This window comes from Lathyrus oleraceus, chromosome 6, assembly GCF_024323335.1.
Source record: "Lathyrus oleraceus cultivar Zhongwan6 chromosome 6, CAAS_Psat_ZW6_1.0, whole genome shotgun sequence".
Lineage (NCBI taxonomy): Eukaryota > Viridiplantae > Streptophyta > Magnoliopsida > Fabales > Fabaceae > Lathyrus > Lathyrus oleraceus.
The window spans coordinates 504,335,048-504,359,598 of NC_066584.1; the positions used below are offsets into that span (position 1 = coordinate 504,335,048).

General features: G+C 33.1%; 3 protein-coding genes across 3 annotated transcripts; 1 reads left to right on the forward strand and 2 right to left on the reverse strand.

The window, feature by feature from the left end:
- Positions 1–3,532: 3,532 nt before the first annotated feature.
- On the reverse strand, positions 3,533–5,480 carry LOC127097224 (serine/threonine protein phosphatase 2A 57 kDa regulatory subunit B' beta isoform). Its single transcript, XM_051035729.1, has 2 exons — positions 4,281–5,480; positions 3,533–4,076 (listed from the first exon to the last, which is right to left on the reverse strand). The coding sequence occupies exons 1-2, from the start codon at positions 5,265–5,267 to the stop codon at positions 3,738–3,740; spliced, it is 1,326 nt and encodes a 441-aa protein (XP_050891686.1). The 5' UTR covers positions 5,268–5,480; the 3' UTR covers positions 3,533–3,737.
- A 6,289-nt stretch (positions 5,481–11,769) lies between these two features.
- Positions 11,770–12,536, forward strand: LOC127098665 (uncharacterized). Its single transcript, XM_051037320.1, has 2 exons — positions 11,770–11,994; positions 12,097–12,536. The coding sequence occupies exons 1-2, from the start codon at positions 11,920–11,922 to the stop codon at positions 12,409–12,411; spliced, it is 390 nt and encodes a 129-aa protein (XP_050893277.1). The 5' UTR covers positions 11,770–11,919; the 3' UTR covers positions 12,412–12,536.
- A 1,744-nt stretch (positions 12,537–14,280) lies between these two features.
- LOC127096452 (secreted RxLR effector protein 161-like) lies at positions 14,281–15,158 on the reverse strand. The gene is made up of 2 exons (XM_051035018.1): positions 14,501–15,158; positions 14,281–14,351 (listed from the first exon to the last, which is right to left on the reverse strand). Exons 1-2 carry the CDS (start codon positions 15,156–15,158, stop codon positions 14,281–14,283), a joined length of 729 nt encoding a protein of 242 aa, XP_050890975.1.
- Positions 15,159–24,551: the final 9,393 nt, after the last annotated feature.

Consider the following 24,551-nt stretch of genomic DNA (forward strand, 5'->3'; position numbering starts at 1 on the left):
TTGAATGCAACACTCCCACCTAGTCTGTACCAATGCATGCCAACCTATCCACCTAGCCTCCACCTAGCCTGAACTTAGTCTCAGAGATTCCCACGCATGCCTTACAGTCTCGGCTTTAGCTTTGCTTGCACCAAAAACTTAAACTTCTTGAACTTCCAATACTGAATATCACACTTCCAATACTAAACTACCTCTTTTTTCCATTATGTGTTTAATCATATCTTTGTAATATTTGTCTTGTCTATTATTTAAATAAAAATATTTTCTGTTTATTATCTTTATATCTTTATCTTTATCTTTATATATATATATATATATATATATATATATATATATATATATATATATATATATATATATATATATATATATATATATATATATATATATATATATATATATATATATATATTAATTTACATGTGTATAAATATTTATTTACACGTATATAAATTAATTTTTTTCCAAAAATTTATAAATAATATTAATTACTTATAAATTAAGTTAATATATATATAAATTAATATATATATATATATATATATATATATATATATCTTGTAAATAATTTTATTTATATATATGTGTTAATATAAATTAATATAATTTATAAAAAATATAAATTCATAAACTAAAAAAAATTTAAAAAAAATTTTAAAAAAAAAAAAAAAAAAAAACATATTTAAAAAAAAAAAAAAAAAAAAAAAATTTTAAGGGTAGGCGCCAACTAGGGTGGCGCCTATGTGTATATTAGGGCAAAAATTGCCCATTTTTGTAATTTTTTTGAAAAAATGGGTATTTTTGAAATTTTTTTAAAAAATCTGGTTATTAAAAAAAAAAATTCACAAAATCACATAGTATTAGAGGACACAAATTCAAATTCTGACAAGTGCAAAAAAATATTAACTTAACAATTACTTATTATCTTTGATACATGTTATTTTTATAAAACTTATAAAATATTATTTCTATTTTTCTTGCAATGATTTTTTTAATTATAAAAACTAAAGAAAATAAGTTTTGATATATATTTTTAAAATAATGTCTCTAAAATGATTTTAGATTATTTATATTGTATATTCTTTATGTCATGTCAGATAAATAAATTAAAGACAAACAACAATATTCTTGATGAAGGTGAGAAAAACAAGAAAGGGGGGGTTTGAATTGTTTGGAAAATAAGCGCTTTTTCAAAATGAAAATCACACAAGGATTTTATACTGGTTCACTTATAACACAAAGCTACTCCAGTCCACCCGGCTAAGGTGATTTCGCCTTCAACAAGGACTTAATCCACTAATCTTGAAAGATTGTTTACAAACAACATCTAAGAGAAGGATCTCTTAGTCCTCTCAAGTCTACAGACTACACAGAGTCACTTGAGGAAAATAAAACAATAGATGAAAGCTTATGTAATCTAGAGTGCTTCTAAGATAAGCAAATATTACAACAATAAGAACAAAGTATTTCACGTACTAAGCAAAAGCTTCGTGAAGATTGAGAGAATAAACAGTATTTTTGTGTGTTGATGTTTCAGTATATCTTTTCTTGTATATGTTTTTTTTTGTGTGCTGAATGTTGATTTGCAGTCCTTTATATAGAAGAGAAGGATCCGTTGAAAAATCATGGCAGATAATAACTCTTGAATAATAATTAGTGCCATATCTTATGTTGCTTGTTGTCAAAGCAACTTTCACTTCTTGAATGACTACTTACCACAAATAGTTCCTTATCATTTGTATTTTTGGAGTTAACGTCTCTTCCTGTATTAGGAAATCCATTTCCATAACTTTATTTGAAGTTAACGTTACTCTTCCTTATTTAACAATTCCATAATCAGAGTCTTCATGTTTCTGGAGATCTTGGAATCTGCTATCTAGCTTCTGATGTTGATCTTTTGAGTTCTGATGATTTCTTCAGATAGCGCCAAGAGCTGCTGAAGTTTGACATACTGTTGTTCAGAATCAGAACTTCTAGAGCGTACTTCTTGTTCAGATGCTTCTGATATTTTGCTGTTTTGCTTAGAGTTAGACTTTCTTGAACGTGTTTCTACTTCAGATGCTTCTGGTCTTCTGATAATTTGTATCTGATCTGGTTCTGTATCTGATGACATCATCAGATCTCTTCCTTCTTTCTTTAGAACCCTGCACACTTAGAAACTTTTCGTTAGGGTGCCATTTTTGGTTTCATCCTTTGTTATCATCAAAATCATGGAATCTGTTGTAGAACAATTTTTGTTCTTACACTTGATTCCTCATCTATAAGGATATAGAGTTTGCCAAAATTAATTTATATATTGTCTTTTCCCCTGTTATAATGATCATAAGAAGTATAATAAAAAACAGAGATATTAGATATTAATGCCTAAAATAAAAATTCTCATATTTCAACTAATATCAACAATAAAATCAATTATAATTTTTACAATATCATTACTAAAAAATTAACATATATTATTTAAAAAAATAAAATAAAAATTTATAAAAAATATTTATATTTCCTTGCAATTATTTTTAAATAATAAAAATGAAAGAATTTTTTTTGATGTATCAATGTCTCTAAAATAATTTTTTATTCTTCCTGTTCTATATTTTTCATATCATGCCGGACAAATAACAATATTTTGATTTTTCACATATAAAAAAATAGAGTTTATAGTTTACTCAATTTTTTTATTTATAATAATGATCATATTAAGTATAATAAAAAACAAAGATAGTATTTTTTAAATAACTCTCATACCTCAACCAATATCAGCAACGAAATCACGTAAACATTTTAGTATCATTCATAACAAATTAAAATAATTTATTTTTTTAAAAAAATTAAATAAATAAAGTAACTAACATTCAAAACCGTTTTATTCATCCTATAAATAATGTTTGATAATATAAACATAAATTTGAAAAGCTTATGAAAGATTGATTTAATAATAATTACAAATCAAATTTAAACTTTATTATGGACTAAAAGTAAATACATATCATTAACAACTTAAAATCAAATGTTTAAAAAAAGAGATAGGTACCAAAAAGATATGAGAGTCAAAATAAAAAAAACACAAATAATATCTTTTTGAATTATTTAATTTTTCAAAATATATTTTAGATGTCATTCTCAGCTTAGCAAGATGCAAATCAGGGACCTTTTTTGTCTAGAGTGCTTAATTGAGATTGAAAGTGTGCTTCATGCATTGAGAAATTGTGTTGCTGCAAAAAATATTTGTCCCTCTCTTGTTAGAGATGCTTGTTGAAACTTATTTTTTGATGCATGTTTACATAATTGGATTCATTTAAGCTTATACAATAATCTTGGCCATGGGAAAATGGAGGAATGGAAAGTATCGTGGGAAACAACATGTCACTCCCTGTGATTTTTGTGCAATAAAAAGACTTATGATGATACATTTGTGATGTCTTTTGACATGGTGAGTGACATTCGCAATAGGACCAACTTTTACTTCACAAGCCTAAAAGGTAAAAAGAATATTGCGTCTTATACCAACAACAATATAATTCATAGAGAAGCTATATGCTGCGCAAAATCCTTGGTAAACATTAGTCTTCAACATGGATCACTTTGCTTGCCTGAAAGCTTAGATGAGGGAGAGCATCATGAAGTTTCTCAAACCAATGCCATAAAGAAATTTATTTGAATTTATAGTTCAACATAAACACTTGTGTAAGTATTTATGGATTGACAGCAAATATTTGTTTCATATACATTAAACAAATGTTTCAGTGAGAAACACAAATATATCTTTGTGGATTAACAAACTGATTCTTAGAAGCAGCCAATTCAATCCTTTCCCATCTCTTTTTCCTCTTCATATCTTCTTGATGTGCCACTGATTCTTTAACTTTCATCTCCATTTGAGCCTTTGCATATAACTCTGGATCAATATCTTCCACAACCACCTTCACACTTTCTGTTAACTGCCTTACACTCTTGCTCCAATGCAACTTCAGATTCTTTTCCACTCCTTCTACTATCACTGGAAGCACTTCAACTGTTCCTGTTGTTGCCATCTTGTAGAACTGTTCATTGTTCCATACATACAGTGCCCTCTCAGCTACCTGATATCACATTTTTTTGCATCATAAACAAAATTCACTGTTTTCAAACTCAGGTAATTGCGTCTACGCGTCCGTGTCTGGTGTTTGTATTAATATTATTAAGAGTGTCTACATGTCTGTGTCTGTGTCTGGTGTCTGTGTCTCGTATGTGTGTCTGATATTTGTATTAATACTTTATAGTTACTAACTAGTAAGAGATTTTACCTGAGAATTCCAACTGTTGATGCATTTTGTAATCTGAGTACATATCGGCAACGCCAACTTACGATACTGATCGGGATCCAAATTCTCGACCAAATCTTCCAACTCTCCGATCAACAGAATTTCCTTTTGACAATTTGTAACAGGCCAATACCTCAAAATTCCTCTAACAACAACACCTCCAAGCATAGGTTCCTTCTGCACAAACTGTGATATACAATAGGCAAGTTGTCTATGATACACTTGCATCCCTTTCGTCTTATGTAAAGGAATCAACACTCTCATAAGGAACAACTTGTGCTCTTCCTTGAGCGGCACGGTAAAGCCGTTAACTATAGTTCCCCATATCTCAAGCAAATCTGCAATACCAGAATGTTTTTCTGTCTCGAAAACATAGTTCAACAAAACATCTGTCATCGATTTCCTCATCGCGGATCGGTCGCAAACCAGCTTAGAATATATCTTGTGGTACACGTTTTTCAAACTCTCGCGTTCCCTTGGATCTTCGGATTGGAAAAGCGATAGAAGATTAAGGAGAAACGAATGGTCGATATGGTTTCGAAGTATTTTCGTGTCAGTGCTATTAACTAGCCTTAGAAGAATTTCGTAAACTATTTGTAGATGTGACCATAAAGGCGAAAGTACGGAAATAGGATCTTCTTCGTCGAGAAATTCTGATATAGCAGAAGGATTTGTAGGTGGAGGGAGTGGCCTAAAAAGATTGGCTTTGATCATTGATACTAAAGGTCCTACAACTTTCTCATGGACCGGTTTTTTCGAGGTTTTCAGCGTAGCTATGAGTCTTGAAAGTTGAAGTCTTTTAGAGTCTCTTTGTGCAGGAGATTCTGAAGGGTCAGTGAAAGTGAAAACAAAAGTGCAGTATGAAACAGTAGAGAGAATTTCTTCATTTCCTGATGTAGGTGAAGATGGTACTGAAAAAAGTGGCTTTTCCTGCACAAAAAACTCTTGAAGTGTTTTCTGGTTACTCATTGTTCTTCTGTGCTTGAAGATCAGGGAAGAACTTGTGTGTTTTGAGTTTGAATTTAAAAGCTAACAAGACGGAGATTCCTTTGCAACAAGAAGCTTTGGAATGTACAAACTGTTGAAATTTTCTAGTGTTTTGTGGGATTATAACAAGACATGGAACATGGTATCTTGATTTTATTGTTCCTTATCATTGGTTTTGGATTTTGCCACGTGGGATTTTCGACATATTCAATGATGTATTCTGATATTTATCAAATGGTTGTTGAATTTTTCATCAATGATGTACAACTTGCGTGTTAAGATATTTATCTTTAGTTAGCAACTTGGTTTTCTTCATGTGTCATCATCTATAAAATAGAGATTTGAATCGTTTTCTTTTTCATGAGAATATGACAATTATTAGTTAGAAAAAAAAAGACAACAAAAAATGTATTATGTATAAGCCATGAAATCCAACTTGTTTAATTGTTTTCTTGAATGTAAGGGTTGCCTAAGTTTTATATACACACATGTCATATCTATATCTTAAAGTAATATGAGACTAAATTTACCTTTTTTAAATTTAACATAATGGTTGTGTTGGTGGCTTCAAAGAAGATCACGCAAATACCACAACTAGATGAGTAAGTAGAATTTCCAACACACTTTCATGAAACATTAATGATGTCGGAAGTCCAATAACATAGGCTCCATGAGATTAAATCTACTTCTTTAAATCCAACACAATAAAAGTGTAGATGATTAGAGGTAGACTTCAATGAAGATAAAATTTCCATCACACCCATCCACACTTATGTCTCAATGAACTTAAAACGTAAACGATATAGAAAGTTCAACAACAAATCTAGGATAAACATTAATATCACCGTAGAACATGTCTATTGGGCTAACTCAACTCTATAAAAACGACTTGTAAGAGGATATTTGTCTCATTTTTAAACATACATTATGACCGTATCTTTTCTTATGTGAAATTCTTTAACACACCCCATTATACTTAAGATTGAGCATCCAGGACATGGTTATGGGAGTAGAAAAACGGGTCCGGCCATTTGGGCATGCCCGTTTTGTCCGCACTTTAATGCGGGATGGACCAAAGATTTAGGCCTTCACCCTCTAATGTGTCCGTTCCACTCCGTTCCGTTTTCTTGGTGGGCTTTTACTGGCACGAACATTTCCATGAATTTTTGCATTTTTAGATTTAAAAAGTCCAATGTCCGCGGGCTTTCCCCGCTTCGCCCTCATTTTTTGTGGGATGAACCTAAGTTTTAGGTCTGCATCCTCAACTATAACCGTCCCGTCCTATTCTTTGCGGGCTTTTGCGGGACAGATCTAAATAGAACGGGTATGCCCATTTGCCACCCGTACATGGTTAAATGAAAGTTGTCCAATAGCATGATGTTCTTTAAGTAAGGAAAAATGGGGGCTTATTTTAATAGAGTGCTAGTGGCTTACAAGTTACAAGTAGAGCTCTTATTTAATTTAAATAAGTAGTTGACCATAGGCCTAACAAAGTATACTTAGTAAAATTGAATACACAAAGGACAAAAAAAACACAAGTAGACATGGTAATATTAACCTTGGATTTGGAGTCACAATTTACTTATAATAAAAAACTATAACAATGACATGAAAAGAGAATGGTTTGCATTCATTTTTTTTGCAATACTTTATGATTATATATACTATTTATAAGGTCTAGAGACAGACGGAAACATAATCCTCAACTTAACAAATGCCACAAACTCCATAAGCTTACCAAAACAGTACAAGAAATTCTCAACCACACCAGAAGCTGAAAACAAAATGCCAATGTGATTGCGAAGTGAAATAAAGAGAAGAAAAAGAAATGGTTATGTGACGTGGTGAGCAAGTAAGACGTGTCAAAATGTGAAAAAGTAAGAGTGTGAGTAAGCTATACCTTTTCCTGCTTTCAAGAGAAACAATATCACAAGAAAGTTATGACTAGTGGTTTTTTTCTTACAAATCCATATCCATATTAGGAACTAGTAAGTTACTCGTTACTCTCTGTCACAAAAAAATATATATCCACGAAAAAGAAGTGAGGCTAAGCACAATGGCGCCAGAGCCCGCTAGACAATGAGGATGAAGATACACACGACGCTAGACACACAAAATATAACTTTTCAAGACATGTATAGTGTTAGTCGGATACGTCAACTTTTATTTAACATTAGTTCATTAAAATGATAACGTTACAAAAAAATACAGAATACTAATAGGGTACAAACATACAACTTAAAGGATTGTAGGATGTATTCGGCCTATATATTATATATCTTATTTGATATTATATGTTTGTAATAGACTGCTTTTATCTTGTGATTTTTATTAACTCTCGCATCAAAGGATGTGTAGAGAAAGATATATCGTAACATGATTGATGTTCATTTTTAAAGGAAATATTTATCAAGATTTATTGATAAAAGAGATATATATTATTTCAAGGTTGAAATAATTAGAAAATTCTGATTAAATCTTAAAATAATGAATTTATTTTGTACTCATTTCAATAGATATTTTTCTAATTTAAAAGATGAGTTTTCCAAGTGTTTTTAAAAAGATATATCTCTTGAATATATCTCTTTTAAATTTAAAATTCAAATAATGTTTTGTGAAATGTAATTCACGTCGCAACTAGTGACGTGCTGATCACGTGGGTAGATGTGGGTACAGATGACCGTTGAAGGCTTTGTGGCGTGTAAATCACGTCGCAAATAGCGACGTGACAAGCATGTGGGTACAGATGACCGTTGAATGGTTTGTGGCGTGTAAATCACGTCGCAAATAGCGACGTGTTTACCACGTGGGAACATTTCCTTTACCTTCCCTCTTCTCTCCCTCTTCCTTTCACCGTTTCATTCTTCTTCTTCTTCGTTTCCTCTTCCCTTCCACCTCCTGCAGACCCATTTTCCCCTTCAACCCATTTCTCTCCTTCAAGCTTCAGATCCATTGTGAAATTGGAAATTTAAAGGTAAATACTTTTATTATTTCAACTTAAACCCATTTCTGTTTAATATATATGAATTTTATTTTAATTATTTTATTTTTTTTTTAAGAAATAGCTAAGAGTGAATTATTCATTCAAGAATTTGGAGCAAACAGATTCAAAGTCTTCATCAAGGTATATTCAAAATTGTGAAATTTAATTTTTTTTTTAATTATTTTCAGATTAGTTAAATGTATTGAGTTTGGACTGGATTATGTGTTGTACTTATTATGTATTAAAACCGAATTTGTTTGGACTGGATTTTGTTTTTGTGCACATTATGTATTAAAATAGAATTTGTTTAGAAATTTAATGTATTATATATTTAGAATTTGTTTAGAATTTGTTTATAAAACATATACCCTAATGTATTATTAAAACAGAATTTGTTTAGAATTTGTTTAGAAATATAATATATAATAGTTTTAAAAAAACAAAATATTTAATGTATTATATATTTAATGTATTATACAAAAAAAACAGAATATTTTATGTATTAAATTTTTATAGTTTAGAAATAGATTTTATATAATATACTATTAATACCAATACTATCCTCTCTATTAATACCCTATTTATAAAATCATTTTTAATTATTTCTAGAGAAATTATAAATTTCAAAAGAAAATCATGTCAAGCTTGGAAATATTAAAACTTTGATATTACTTTGTTTAGAAACTATTTAATGCCTTTATATATGTGCACATTATATTTTTTAGAAATATAATATATAATTTTTTTTAAACAAAATATTAAAACAGAATAATATTTATAAAAAAAAACGAAATATTTTGTTTATTAGAAAAAGTAATATGAATCATGTCTAAAAATAGAAGTTGTATTATTATTTAGATAATATGGTTAGTTTAAAAAATATAATAGATTAGTGTTTTGAGTAAAAATTGATAAGTGTGTATATATATTATTTAGATAACTAAATAAATAGAAGTTGTATTATTAATATTATGTTTAAAATAATGTATAAAAAAACAAAACATTAATTTCATATATATTAGGGTATATGTCTAAAATGTTTTTTTTTTAAATAACACATATTAGGGTATATGTTTTATAAATATATGTTTAGTTTAAACAATAAAGTATGTAATAGTTATATTATATATTTATTAATAGTATAATATATTTTTTTTAAATTGTACGTAATAATTAGTTGGATGTACGATAGAACGATTTTTAAATTGGACGATAGAGGAATATCACTTTTGAAATTAAAATAGTAACGATTTTGTAAATGTGCAGTATGGAATATTTTCATTACTATCGTAGTTGGATGTACGATAGAACGTATCCAGGAAGACGTGGACTTAAACCGAACTTTGAGGAAGGAGTTAAAGGGTTTATCACATGGGCTTTCGCTCAAGAATGTTGTCTAAGCGAAGGAGGAGTAAGATGTCCTTGTCTAAAATGTGAATGTAGACCTATAATTAGTGACCCGGAGGAAGTAGAACGTCATTTGAAGAGAAGGGGTTTCATTAAAAATTACTGGGTTTGGACATATAATGGAGAACAGTTGCCGAGTAATGTACAAAGGACTACGACTACACATGCTTCTAGCAGTCGATCACATATGGAACACCGAGAAGAATTTAGTTTGATCAGTGACATGGTTGGCGATGCTTTTGGGGTTAACGTGACCTATGATGAACCTCAAGACTTCGATCAGGAAGAGTTGCCGAATGAGGAAGCTCAAAAATTTTATCAATTGTTGCAAGAAATGAATACGCCGTTGTTTGAAGGGTCGTCAGACTCAAAATTATCGATGTGTGTGAGATTATTGGCCGCCAAGTCCAATTGGAATGTTCCTGACCAGTGTTTGGAATTCTTTGCAAAAATGATGTTGGACGCAACTCCTACGAAAGACAACCTTCCCACAAGTTTTTATGATGCAAAGAGGTTGGTGTCGAAATTGGGTTTAGAGGTAAGAAAGATTGACTGTTGCACTAATGGTTGCATGTTGTTTTACGATAATGAGTTTGGTACTAATGATGGATCGTTGGAGGAATGTAAGTTTTGTAAGAGTCCGAGATACAAAGTTCGCAGTAAAGCCATTAACCGTAAGCAAAAACATGTGGCAGTGAAGTCCATGTTTTATCTGCCGATCATACCAGTGGTGTGTTCGTGAAAGGAGTTACAGATGGTGGTGAAGACGACTTCTATGGCACAATAACACATATTTACGAGTTGGTATACAATTACTTGGACTGCGAAAATAAAGTTGTCTTGTTCTATTGTGATTGGTATGATATATCTGCTAGAGGCACAAAAATAGATAAGAAATATAACACAGTTGAGATTCGTATGGATCGAAGGTACAAAGAGTATGACCCTTTTATAATGTCACATATTGTTAGGCAAGTTTATTATGTTCCTTATCCTTCAACTCAGCCACGTAAACGAGGATGGTGTGTTGTAATCAAAACAAAACCATTGGGTCATATCGAAGCCGATGATGTAGTAGTCGAAGATGTCGCTTACCAAGATGATGAAACTTCTCAAGTTAATGATGTGATTGAAGTTGAACAAATTACAAGTTTGTGTGATACAGTGGTTGAGGGCCATCAAGTTGATGCATCCACATTGTTGACAGAAAATGATGTGGATGAAGAATGTGAAGAGTTTGTATCCGAGGATAGTATCAGAACAGATGAAGACTTTGAATAGATAGTATGATGTATTGTTACTTAATGTACTGTGTATTGTTACTTAATGTACTGTGTAATGTTACTTAATGTAGGATGTATTACATGTGTTTATTAATTGTAGATAAAATGCCGCCCCGAACCGATAAGGGTAAGGGTCAGCAGCGCCCGAGGATAAGGGTATGTGAGGCTCCTCAGTCGGCCGTATGTCCTCCCCCATAGAGTCAGGTAGAGCCCATGTCTACGACCTCTCAACATTTTATGCCACTGCAGTCATCTATGGGGTATCCTCCCCCACAGACTCAGGTAGATCCCATGACCATGGGTTCACAGCCTTTTCTCTCGCTACTATCATCCCATGGTTATCCTATGGCCCAACTTGGGAACCCATCCTTTATTAGCCCATCTGGGAACCCATCATTTATTAGCCCATCTGGGAACCCATCCTTTATTAGCCCATCTGGGACTTCATCATACCATCAGACTGGGGGATCTAGTTTTCCTCATCCCTCACAGGTACCCCCACCCTTCATGCAGTCTGGGATCTTTCCAGATCCCACACAGGTACCTCTGTCGTCCCAGCATCCCACAAACACACCATCATCATCCACGCTTTCGAGGTCCCACACCCCACCTACCACACACATGCCCTCATCATCCACGCATCATGGGGGATCTCGCATCCCACACCCACCACGTGCCACAGATATACCCGTGCCTGAGGAGCAGGAGGAGCAGGATGACCAGGAGCAGCGGGATGACCATGTTTTAGAGCAACCAACTGCAAATCCCACAGAGTATGAGATGATTGATGGCAGATATTTTATTGAGCCATGTGGAAAATCGTAAGTATCTAATTTATAAATTTTATTTAGTATACATGTTTCCATGTTTCCATGTTTATAATTAACACTTATTCAAATTGTTGTTTAGTTTCTCTCCGAGTAGGCCAGCTGCACAGTGTGTAAAACATGTGATTCAACAAATGTATAAAAAAGCTTGGAAGTCATTCAAAGAACTTTCCAAGGATGAGAAAGATGAATGGTTTGATAAATTTAAGGTAAAATAAATTTTATTGTTGTTATTTTAATTAGTTATTTTATTGTAATATATTATCTAACACTTATCTAACAATTTTTTTGAATGTCATACAACATTGTAGGAAAAGTGTACGTGGAATGTAATGGATGAATATATGATTAGAAAAAATTATCGGGGAAGAACATCTGTCCGACTTTCTGACATGCTTAGGCGTGTCAGACTTGATTGGGAAGAACGAAATATTCGTCCCAACTGGATAGGCAAGGAAGTATTTGACGAACTTCTTGCCTATTGGGCTACCGATAATTTTAAAGCTAAATCTCAAAAAGCAAAAGACATGAGAGCATCCGAAAGGGGGGGTTGCCTTAATGCTACAGGAAGTATAAGCATTGGAGAACATGCAAAACGGATGGTAAAAATTATAACTACGGTTTAAAATTATATTTTGATTTATTATGTGTTTAATTAAATTTATTTATATTAATCAGACTAAGGCACAAGGAAGACCCCCCCGACTTAATGAGTTGTTTGTGAAGACCCGTACAAAAAAAACGGGGGATTTGGTTGATGATCGGTCGAGAAGAACTATAGTAAGTTGTTTCTATTTTATTTTTTTTTGTTAAAATTCTATCAATTTTGTGGCGTGAATTTCACGTGGTAATAATGTTTGTGGCATGAATTTCATGTGGCAACAATATATGTGGGATTCTTTTCATGTCACAACTGTATCTAATTATTTTATTTGTTGTATGTGTAGGAGGAGTATCAAAGATTGCTCACACAATTTCTAGTTGAAAATCCTCAATATACACCTGTTGGTTCTAATCCGCTTGATCCACGCGTGGATATGTATATTTGGAGCTTAGTCACTGGAGGGAAGGGACGTAATGGGTGTTTTTTTGGTGTTGGTCCTTTGGCTGGCAACTACAGAACCGGAGATAGAACTTTATTTGATAGAGTTGCAAGTGGGGAAGGAACGTCCCGTCCAACACAATTGACACCTGAAATGATTGAAACGGTGAGGCAACTGGCTCTAACAGAGGCTAGACGAGAGACGGCGGAGCGTGAGGCGGCGTTAAAGGCCGAATTAGAGGAAATGAAAAAAAGACAACACGATATGGAGGAGCAAATGAGACAATTTATGCAGTCCATGAGTAGAAATCAAAATCAAAGAACAACTGAAGACGATGAAGATGACGACGAATTTGATGTGTAATATTTATTTAGTTTTAAATATTAATTTTTGTATAAATAATTACTTTGCTATTTTTATAATACATTTTCATATGTGTAATTTTAATTTAAAAATATTTCACTTAATTATTAATTATTCTATATTTTATTATTTATTAATTATTTTATCTTTTATTAATAATATAATTTAATAATAACAATATATTTTATCTTTTATTTTAATTTTGTTTTTAAGTTGTGAAGTGTAAATCACGTGGGTAATTTGCCACGTGATTTTCATGTGGCAACATACCATCCATTTTCAAATGTTGTGACGTGATATTCATGTGGCAAAGTTGTGTCATGAATATCACGTGGCAAAGTTTAAGCGCAGAAGCAAGTTAATTCACAATGTTGCGACGTGATTTGCCTTTGGCAAATTAGCGACGTGTTTATCACGTCACAAAAAGTTGCCACACGCGTTCCAGCGACGTGAATCAACACGTCGCTATTTTTGACTAGTGAAGTGATTTTCACCTTTGCCACGTGATAATCATGTGGCAGGGGGGAGTTTTTCTTGTAGTGCATTTACAATTGCATTTGTTTAACAAGCATCATGGATTCAAAGGTTGTTGTTCATGACACAAGTGTTTGACAAATTTCTTTTATGATATTCTTGAGAATCAAGCATATGGTATCGTAGTGCCACAATTGGCTGGTGTTGATCATTTCTCATGAGCTCAAAGCTTTGGAACTTTAATTTTGGTCTGTGACATTTGTGGATCATATGGACTACTTCATGACATTGGATCTGGGTAGGGAAAGCAAGTGTGATTGGTTAATGTCTTCATGGATTTGGTCATTTGGTATGGATTCAAGACAAAGCTTTGCAATTCGGAGTCAAGTCAAAGAAATCAAGATTCCTTCCTTCATATTCAAGATCCATTCAAGTACAAGTTCAAATGTTCGAACAAAGGTTTGGACGGAAAATATTTTTCTCAAAAACACAAGAAATAATTCATTTAAAATGACAAAAGAAAGCGAGTTTTTTGTAACTTCTGTTTTTCATTAGAGTACTTTCTTGGTCTTTATACAAACTCAGAAACTTCAGTTATTCTAGGAAACATAATAATTAGTAAATACTATTAATTTGGCCACTGTCTCTTGACCTTCCAAATCTCTCCATTAACTTATTAATAAAACCTATTAACTATAACATTAAAGTTTATTCAATAAAACTCCTCTGTAAACTTAAATGTTTCTTCTATTCATCATGCCTATCAATTTCTTGCCTCTGTCGAAGATTTCTTTTGATAGTGGTTTTGTGAAAATGTTTGCTGCTTGGTCCTTACTTGCTACATGCTTCAATTCGACATTTCCTTCCTTCACGTGTTCTCGAATGAAGTGGAAGCGAACGTCAATGTGTTTGCTCCTTTCATGGTTTACTGGATTCTTTGCTAACTCAATTGTTGACCTGTTGTCAACTTGTATTATTGTTGCACCTTTCTGTTCTAGCTCCATTTTACTCATCAATCTTCTGAGCCATATTGCATGACAAACGCACCAGGATGCTGCTACATATTCTGCTTCACATGTCGAAAGTGTTACTATTGGCTGCTTTTTAGAAAGCCAAGTGAATGCAGTATTTCCCATGAAGAACACATATCCAGAAGTGCTTTTTCGATCGTCTATGTCTCCACACCAATCACTGTCAGAGTAACCAACCAACTTGTATTTGTTTGAATTCGAGTAGAACATCCCAAGTAACACTGTTCCTTGGATGTACCTCAGAATTCGCTTCAATGCTTTCCAATGTGTGTAAACTGGCTCCTCCATGAATCGACTTACAATGCCTACACTTAATGAGATATCTGGTCTTGTACATGTGAGATAGCGAAGACTTCCTACCAAACTTCGATATTTTCCTGCTTCGACACGTTCTCCTCCATCAAATTTCGACAACTTTGTTCCTGGTTCCATTGGCGTCGAAGCCGGATTACAACTTTCCATCTTATATCTTTTCAAGATTTCTTTTGCATATTTTTCTTGTGAGATGAAGATTCCTGTTTCTTCTTGTCGAACCTCCAGACCAAGAAAGAATCTCATCAGGCCTAAGTCTGTCATCTCGAATTCACGTGTCATTGTGCTTTTGAATTCTTCTATCATCTGGTCATTACTGCCCAGAAAAATAAGATCATCGACATAGAGAGCAACAAGTAATACATTCCTTCCATTTTTCTTCACATAGAGGGCATGTTCGTATGGACATTGCTCGAACCCGCTCTCCTTGAAATATGTGTCGATACGTGTGTTCCATGCCCGCGGTGCTTGCTTCAGCCCATATAGCGCTTTCTTCAATTTCAGTATCTTCTTCTCTTCTCCAGCTTTCATGTACCCGAGCGGTTGTTCAACATAGACTTCTTCTTCGAGTACACCATTCAGAAAAGCTGTTTTGACATCCATTTGAAATATTGGCCATTTGAATTGAGCAACTTGAGATATGAGTAATCGAATTGTCTCCATTCTTGCAACAGGTGCAAATACCTCGTCATAATCAACTCCTACTTTCTGTTTGTATCCCTTCGCAATAAGTCTCGCTTTGTATCATTCTATTTCTCCTTGAGCGTTCATCTTTTTCTTGAATACCCACTTTACACCAATGGGTTGACTACCTTTTGGAAATTCAACTAGCTCCCAAGTGTTGTTGTGGATAATCGCCCTCATCTCTTCGTCCATGGCACTTTTCCACTTCTTGTCTCGTACTGCTTCTTCAAAACTGATGTTTTCAGCATCTGCCAAGAGACATACAAGGTGCACTTCACTTGTCGAATCATACAGATCTTGCAAACTTCGCATTCTGGGTTGTGTAGGTTCATCTTCATTGTCAGAATCTTCAAGTTTTGTTGAAATGTTTGGTGGTACAGCGACAAATGATTCTTCAACTTCGACGATAGCTTCTGTCGAACTGTTCCAGTCCCACTTACTTGCTTCGTTTATTTGAACGTCTCTACTCACTATCACCTTCTTTCTTATGGGATCAAATAGCTTGTACCCTTTTGTTTTCTCATCATACCCAATGAGTATGTATTTCTGACTTTTGTCTTCAAGTTTCATTCTTCGTTGATCTGGTACGTGTGCATAAGCCACACTTCCAAATACTTTGAGATGAGAAACTGTTGGCTTCTGTCCGCTCCACGCTTCTTGTGGTGTTTGATCTTCTAACTTCGAATGTGGACATCGATTCTGAACATAAATGGCACATTGTACAGCTTCTGCCCAAAATTCCTTTGGCATGTTCTTGCTTTTAAGCATTGAATGAACCATGTTAAGGACTGTTCAATTCTTCCTTTCAGCCACCCCATTTTGTTGAGGTGAGTATGCTGCAGTTAGAAATCTCCTTATACCCTGCTCTTCATAATACTTCATAAAGACTGTCGAAGTATACTCACCACCTCTATCAGATCGAACTGCTTTAATGTGTCTGTCGGTTTACTTCTCCACCATTACTTTGAACCTTTTGAACACCTCGAATGCTTCAGACTTTTCTTTCAAGAAATAAACCCATGTCTTCCGTGAGTAACCGTCGATAAAGGAAATAAAGTATCTTTTGCTACTGAAAGATTCAGGCGTGATTGGCCCACATATGTCGGTGTGAATCAAATCAAGGATATGCTTAGCTTGATATTCTGCCTTCTTTTGAAATGAAGTTCTTGTTTGTTTGCTAAGCACACATTCTTCACAAAACTTTCCTTCATAATCCATATCTGGTAGTCCATGCACCATGTTCTTTTTCGCCAACCTTTTTAAACCAGCATGATGTAGATGACCAAAGCGCAGATGCCATAGTGACGCTTTGTCTTCAACATTTACTTGTAAACATTTTTCTCGAACGTTTATCAGATTCAATTTGTACATTCGATTTCTCTCCATTTCGACACGAGCAATCAGATGTCCCAGCTTGTCCTTCAAATGCAGTATCTGTTCTTTCATAAGTATCGAATAACCTTTTTCTGTAAGTTGTCCCAAACTCAAGATGTTGGTCTTAATATTTGGTACATAATAAACATCTTGAATTGATCCAATCAACCCATCCTTCTGCAAGTAACGGATCGTTCCCTTGCCTTCAACCTTCACTTTCGATGCATCTTCGAAAGACACATTTCCATCTTCAATCTTTCTCATTTCTTTAAACAAGTGTTTGTGACCACACATATGGTTACTTGCTCCTGAGTCAAGATACCAAACATTGTCATTTGAGTTGATCTCATTTTGAGCCATCAAGAGAAAACTTTCATTTGCTTCAGCTTCCAAAGTTAGATTGGTTGTTTCTTCTACCTTCTTTTCGATTCGACAATCTTTTGCAAGATATCCCACTTTATCACAGTTATAGCATTTGAATGAGTTACAATCCTTCGCATAATGACCATACTTGCCACACTTGTAGCATTCAAAGTTGGAATGGTTCGACCTACCACCTCTTTGACCATGTCCTCTGCCACGCCAATTTTGCTGGCTCGACTGTCCTCTCTCGAAGTTGCTGCCTCTACCACTTCGACCACTGTCACGTCCTCCACGACCATGTCCTCTTCCTCGAAAATTTTGAGAAAAAAGTGCCTTTTCGTCTTTGATTTGCTCATTGGTTTGATTTGCATCCTCTACTCCTTCTTCCTTCTTTTTCATCTTACGTTGTTCGTGTGCTTCGAGGGAACCAGCAAGCTCTTCGACTGAGAGCGTCGAAAGGTCCTTCGACTCTTCTATTGCACACACAATATTCTCAAATTTATCTGTTAAAGATCTCAAAATCTTTTCAACAACTCGTGCATCAGTTACTGTTTCGCCATTTCTGGTGAGTTGGTTCACCACCTTTTGTACACGCGTGATGTAGTCAGATACATTTTCTGACTCCTTCATTTGCATCCTCTCCAATTCGCCACGAAGAGTTTGGAGTCGAACTTGCTTTACTCGATCTGCTCCTTTGAACACTTTCTCTAGCGTGTCACACCCTTCTTTCGACGTAGTCGAACCGGCAATCTTTTCGAAGCATGATTCATCAACAGCCCTAAACAGCATGTATAGTGTCATTTTATCCTTCGATCGCGTCTCTTTCAACGCCTTATTTTGAGCTGATGTATATCCCACAATATCTATTGGTTCTTCAAACCCATCTTTGGTCACCTCCCACGCGTCTAGAGATGCAAGAAGAGCTTTCATTTGGATACTCCAATTTTCGTAATTTAACTTTGTTAACCGTGGCAACGGCATTTGATTCATCATGTTTGCCATTAGCTCTGATGCCAATTTGATAGAAGAAAGCGAGTTTTTTGTAACTTCTGTTTTTCATTAGAGTACTTTCTTGGTCTTTATACAGACTCAGAAACTTCAGCTATTCTAGGAAACATAATAATTAGTAAATACTATTAATTTGGCCACTGTCTCTTGACCTTCCAAATCTCTCCATTAACTTATTAATAAAACCTATTAACTATAACATTAAATTTTATTCAACATAAAATAGGGCATTTTTCATTCCAAGAACATCCAATCTCATTACACAAAAGAATCCAGATCAATTACACAATTTTGCATCATTTAACCTACAATTGATTTTTGGTCAACTGTTGACTCTTTGATCAAAACTGTTGACCAAAATCAATTGACTATCCTAGACACTACTTGTTTCATCCCCTCATGAGTCCTCCATGTTTGAGCTTCCAAATCTTCAAGTTTCTTCATGACCAAAATAAATTGCCAAAGTGTTGTTCATCCCACCATACGCTAGCCCTGCAAAACCATGCAGAATTCAATTTAAACCATGACTTATACACTTTCATGCATAGCTACATGCAAAGACCAAGACATTGCACATGAGCCAATACATGATAACATAGCAAAAAGGCCAAACTTTCATTTTGGTAATCGGTTACCTGAATCAGTGTAACCGGTTACACCTTCTTCAACATACCCAAGAAATTCAAGTTTTCGTGTTATTAACTGGTTATCTGAATTAGTGTAATCGGTTACATCTGCATTCCATCATCACAGGAAGGCAAATTTTCATGTTGGTAACCGGTTACGCAGAATCATGTAATTGGTTACACATGTGTTGCCCAACCTCATTACATACACCAGTATACCAATTTTCGAGTTGGTAACCGGTTACCTAATATCAGGTAACCGGTTACACCTGAACCAATAGTCAAAAAATGTTATTTTCCAGCATTGCAGTGCCATTCCAACACAAATTAATTCCAATAACAGTACATATAACACACCAATTCAAAACCAATGACATAATGCAACAGCAAAAAACCACTTCATATCCTACACTAATGCATTCAAACATCACTAACATTCATCAATACTTGAACTACACTAACTCATTTAATCCTAACCTTACCAACTTGTCATAATATTCCCTATTACACTTCCATAATAGATCACTAACACTGACCACCATCTGTTGAAATTTATTGTCTTAAGCAAGAGGTTTAACCTTGATTATGTCAAAGCCTTCTACTGTAACCTTGAGCTTACTCCTTCTTTCAATGAGAGTAGATTTAAAGATCATGTAGTAAAGTTTAATTGCTCTAATTTTATGAAATATCTTGGTTTTTCTTCTTCCGATTCAAGTATCATTGCTGCTAGAGATTCTAGTTATTATAGAGTTTACTTTGTTTTGTCTATTTCCAAAACCATGGCTGAGAACACTGGTATGTCAAAATTCCCCAACATTCAAGTGAAGTTTGATATGCGAATTTTACACAAGATCATTGTTAAAGTGTTCTACAGGAAACCTAGCAGATGCTTTTCTACAAGAAAAATTCAAAAAGACCTTTGTGTTTCTCTTCTTTTGTGTAGTTGATTCTGGAGATTAATGGTATTGTTTCTAAGGAAGAGGTTTTGGTTTAGCCTCCAAAGATTATAGACGAATGCAGAGTTTCTATGATGCGGTATTACAGGGACACTAATGGCGTTTATTATTATCTTGAGAAATCTTGCAAGAAGGTGTATGATGACCAAATTGTGGAACCAGTGAAAGACCTTTCTGATGAGGCTGGTGCATCTGGTACTGGATTATTATCTGTTGTTATGAAAACTTATCTTGATGAGCTGGTTAGGAAGATTTTGGAGGATAATCAGGTTAGGGAGGAGTGGATCATGGCACACATTGAAAGTGTTGCTAAGGAAGGTGAGGATAGCGGGGTAAAACTGAAGGAAGAATTAAAGACTGAGAAGAAAGCTGGTGAAACCAGGGTCATTGCTCAGGTGGATTATGTGAGAGCTGTTGTTAAGCACCTTGGTAGTTCCTTTATTGTCTTTCTGATTGGTTCTCGTTATCTTGATCTAGAACCTACTGACCCTATTCAGATCCTACAATTGTTATACCTCCTTCTGGTGAAGCAACTAACCTTCCCTGATTTTATTTCTTTTGGGATTTTCATGCATATCACAACATTATCATATCTGGATAATTATGATATTTTAGTTATTTGACTCTTTTGTGATCTTTGACTAATTTTTGGATTATGTATCTTGTGACAAGTCTTTTAGTCACATATGCATTATATATATGTGATTTTCTTTATGATATCTTCTTCTTGATCTTTATTAGAATTCTGTGTTTGTGATCATTGGTTTCATATGTGATTTATATGGTATTTGTTTAGTTGGCTATTATGATGTTTCTTTTGGGCTTTTGAATTATCTTGGATTCAATTGTTTGCATGTGCTTTCTCTCTATCTTTTTTATTTTGTTGTTGATCTTTGTCAAAGGGAGAGAAAGCATCGAGATATTATCAATATTCACACACATTAAGTGTTTAATGCAGAGGAAGCTTTATAAATTTTACAACTCAAGTGAAGTATTTTACGCTCATCTATTATGCGCTAAGGAAATTCACCGAATTAATTTCATCAATCAAATTGCAAATAATGCCTTGAATAATTGATTAATAATAATATATCAAATTTTACAAACATCAAGTCTCTATCGTATGGTATCCCTTACTTGTTTTGATGTTTTTGCCAATTTGAATATAATTTTTATAGTTTGTTTGCGTATTTGTAATTTGTCTATCATTTAATATCTGCATGTTTGTTATTTATTCATATTTCAGCTATATTATAATCTTTTTGGCTATTGAGTTGTTGTAACATCGAGAACCCTCGTTACTCAATCATTAGGAGAGTTTGATCCTTTATAATGTCTCTTTTTGAGCCTAGAAATTTTCTTATTTGTCATTTCAATAGACGTGACTTGAATCACAAGTTAGAACACTTATATATATATATATATATATATATATATATATATATATATATATATATATATATATATATATATATATATATATATTAGATATTTACTCATGTTTTTTTAAATAATTAAATTATTTATTTAGTAGTTTGAATATTTTTTATGTTATTCAAAATTATGCAATTCTTTTTACTATTTTTTGTAAATTTATTAATATTTAAAAATTTATTTAAATAAATATATGAATATGTAGTTTACAAAGATAATGAAGTTCTATTAAATCGATTTTGTAAAAATGAGTTGGATTAAATTTTAATATAACATCAAAATTTATTCATCGAATGATGTACTATTTATATCCACTCATTAAATTTAAAGGAGTATGCGAGTGTGAAAGAGTATATTAAGAAAAACTGAGCTTTATAATTTCATGCATAACTATTAACCTATCTTGATTTAACATGTATCAAACACAAGTTCATAAAATAATAACATAAGGTAGGTGTAGTAGCTAGATTTGTTTTGATCAGCTAGACTACATAGATGTGAGCTGTTAATTTAGAGTTAATCTCTTACCATCAACAATTATTTTATTTATTAACGAAAACAAATTATTAATAATTATAAATTTATAATTTAATTTTAACCTATTCAAAAGATAACTTAATTTTAAAAGTTAAAATAATAATATATTATTGTTTATCATATGAGCATCAAGAAACTTAATAAAATAAATTTATATCACCTAAAAAAAGAACTAACATACTATTATCCATATGAAATACATATTATTCTCGTTGTTTATCTTATCTTATCTTATTTCACTTATATCACCATGTTCATCAAATATACTTTATAGTTAATAAAATAAAATAAAATAAAAATAAATTTCTTACAAGCGATGAATTTTAGCTGATATCTTAATTAATTAAATTTTTTAATTTAATTAAAAATAAAATAAAATAAAATAAAATGTGACGTGGCATTGGATAAAATTGTTTGATTTCATGATCTTATATATCCAACTAAATTCAAATTCAAATAATAGGAAGTGTTAGTGTTCACCGAAAACTAAGCCAAAAACTAACAAACTAAGCCTAAAGTTTCTACAACAAAGAAACCAACCACTTCAGTCACCGAGTCCATGAGACCTATATATCTACCTTTTCCCTCTCTTTTCCATTGAAGAAACACAAATCTAGATCTTTCTCTTCAAAAGTTCAGAAAATAAAGTGTTTAGAAGTCAAAATTTAGTGAGGAAGAGTTGAACTTGGAGGAGACAGAGATGAATGTGCCAACCACAACGTATACTTATAAGAGTTTGAAGGACATCATCATGCATAAGAATTTCAGCATGAATGAGATCACGTTAAAAAATCATGTTCTCAAACAAGCCGCCATAGCTTATCTTAAACCATTGTCCTATTTAACTCAACAAGATAATAATAATAAGGGCTTTTTCGATAAGTGCTTCAAGTGTGGCAGCGGCGGCGGCGGAGCAGCAGAATCTGGCCGCTTTCATTGGGTTGAGGCTTTTGTTAAGTTCATTTGTGGTAGAAGCAAGGGCATCAACGATGAAGATAAATTTGAATGAATGAAAGAGGAGGACAACATGGGTTTTTAAACATAGGGTTTTGTTTTGTTTAAGTTTCGAATCTGTACAATCAAAATATATTTTTTAATATTTATTTCACTACATCACTATAGAATATTAATTTGCATTCCATGTTGTTGGAGATGAGGGCTTTATATTTTGATTGCATTTTAGCAATCCAGTTTGTGTCTTGTAATGCTTGTTTGACAATATTCGGAACAATATAAGCATGATAAACCCTAGGGTTCAAATTTCGATAGAGATGTAACTAGAGAGTCATTAGTGCTACAATTATCCAAAGTGATGGTAGACAGTTTTCTATCAACATTACAATCAAACATGCATTTCATCAATATCTCAGTAAAAGCTTCAGCCGTGTGTGGACATTCTGCCTACATAAAGCTATTATGAAAAATAGTTCCTCAAACATTAATAAAACTAAACAATTCCATAGTTAAGATAATTCATCATCAAACGATAATATGACTCAAAATAATTTATAAAAATTAAGTTAAAAATTATTTATATATACTCAAGACGCGACTCTGCAAATCCCAGCATTCATCGGTGAGTGAGTTGTGGTTACCATAAAACATTTCTTTTGATTGCTAGATGTCCACATGTCCAATGTTAAAGCAATTATGCTACTAATTTTATCTATGATTTCCATACTATGTAACTTTTCCTTTTGTAGATCTTGATAATATCACTTTTTATTGTGTTTCAACTAGGAATCTTGAAAAAAGGTTGAATACCTTTAGAGTATCCTTTAAATCCCAAATGATCCACCATAGAAAGTAGGTACTCATGAATTATGATCGTACAAGCAAGGTATTTTCTTGATTTCTATGGATCAAAATGATAATTACTCATATAAGATGATGACCCATATATCCTTTTCTATTATTTTTGTCGGGGAAAAAAAAGCATGGAGAAAAAAGAGGAATACAATCATAACATAAGAACATAACATGGAAACTTCAAAACCAGAGAAAAAACAACGATCTTTGTCAATAGACAACCAGAGAATAACACTATGTGAAAACTGTTACAACACATAATATATCCTTAACTAACTCAGACCCTTAGTACACCCACATCCTCCAAAACAAATATTTGACTACATCTCACAACACTCTAATATAAGAGTATAAGATAACAAAGAAAGTCAAATACAAGATTAAAGTATTTTTGACTGATACATCTTGGAATGAAGAACTTGAGTCCTATATAACATTGGACTCCCTCTTCCTTCATAAAACTAAGTGATGTGAGACTTCAAAGAACTTGTACCATATATATATCCTTAGACTCTCTCTTCATTCATAAAACTCAATGATGTGAGACTTTTTCAACATGAATATTTTCAACCAACCTCAACAATCTCTACATTGGTTGAAAATAATACACAATCTTTTGTTGTCTCCACCGACAATCATACTTCAGCATAAAGAGTATCAACATATATATTTTCAACCAACCTCACCAATCTCCATCTTGATTGAAAATAATGCATAAACTTTCATTGTCTTCACTGACAATTATACTCCAC

Bases quoted from the DNA above. Each gene is read 5' to 3' on its own strand.
- LOC127097224 (XM_051035729.1), bottom strand. From the start codon at position 5,267: ATGAGTAACCAGAAAACACTTCAAGAGTTTTTTGTGCAGGAAAAGCCA. The intron at 4,077-4,280 runs GTAAAATCTCTT...ATGTGATATCAG, and splicing joins TCAACAGTTGGAATTCTCAG to GTAGCTGAGAGGGCACTGTA.
- LOC127096452 (XM_051035018.1), bottom strand. From the start codon at position 15,158: ATGGAAAGTTGTAATCCGGCTTCGACGCCAATGGAACCAGGAACAAAG. The intron at 14,352-14,500 runs GTAAGGACCAAG...TATAGTTAATAG, and splicing joins CGAATTGAAGCATGTAGCAA to GTTTTATTAATAAGTTAATG.
- LOC127098665 (XM_051037320.1), top strand. From the start codon at position 11,920: ATGTATAAAAAAGCTTGGAAGTCATTCAAAGAACTTTCCAAGGATGAG. The intron at 11,995-12,096 runs GTAAAATAAATT...ACAACATTGTAG, and splicing joins AATGGTTTGATAAATTTAAG to GAAAAGTGTACGTGGAATGT.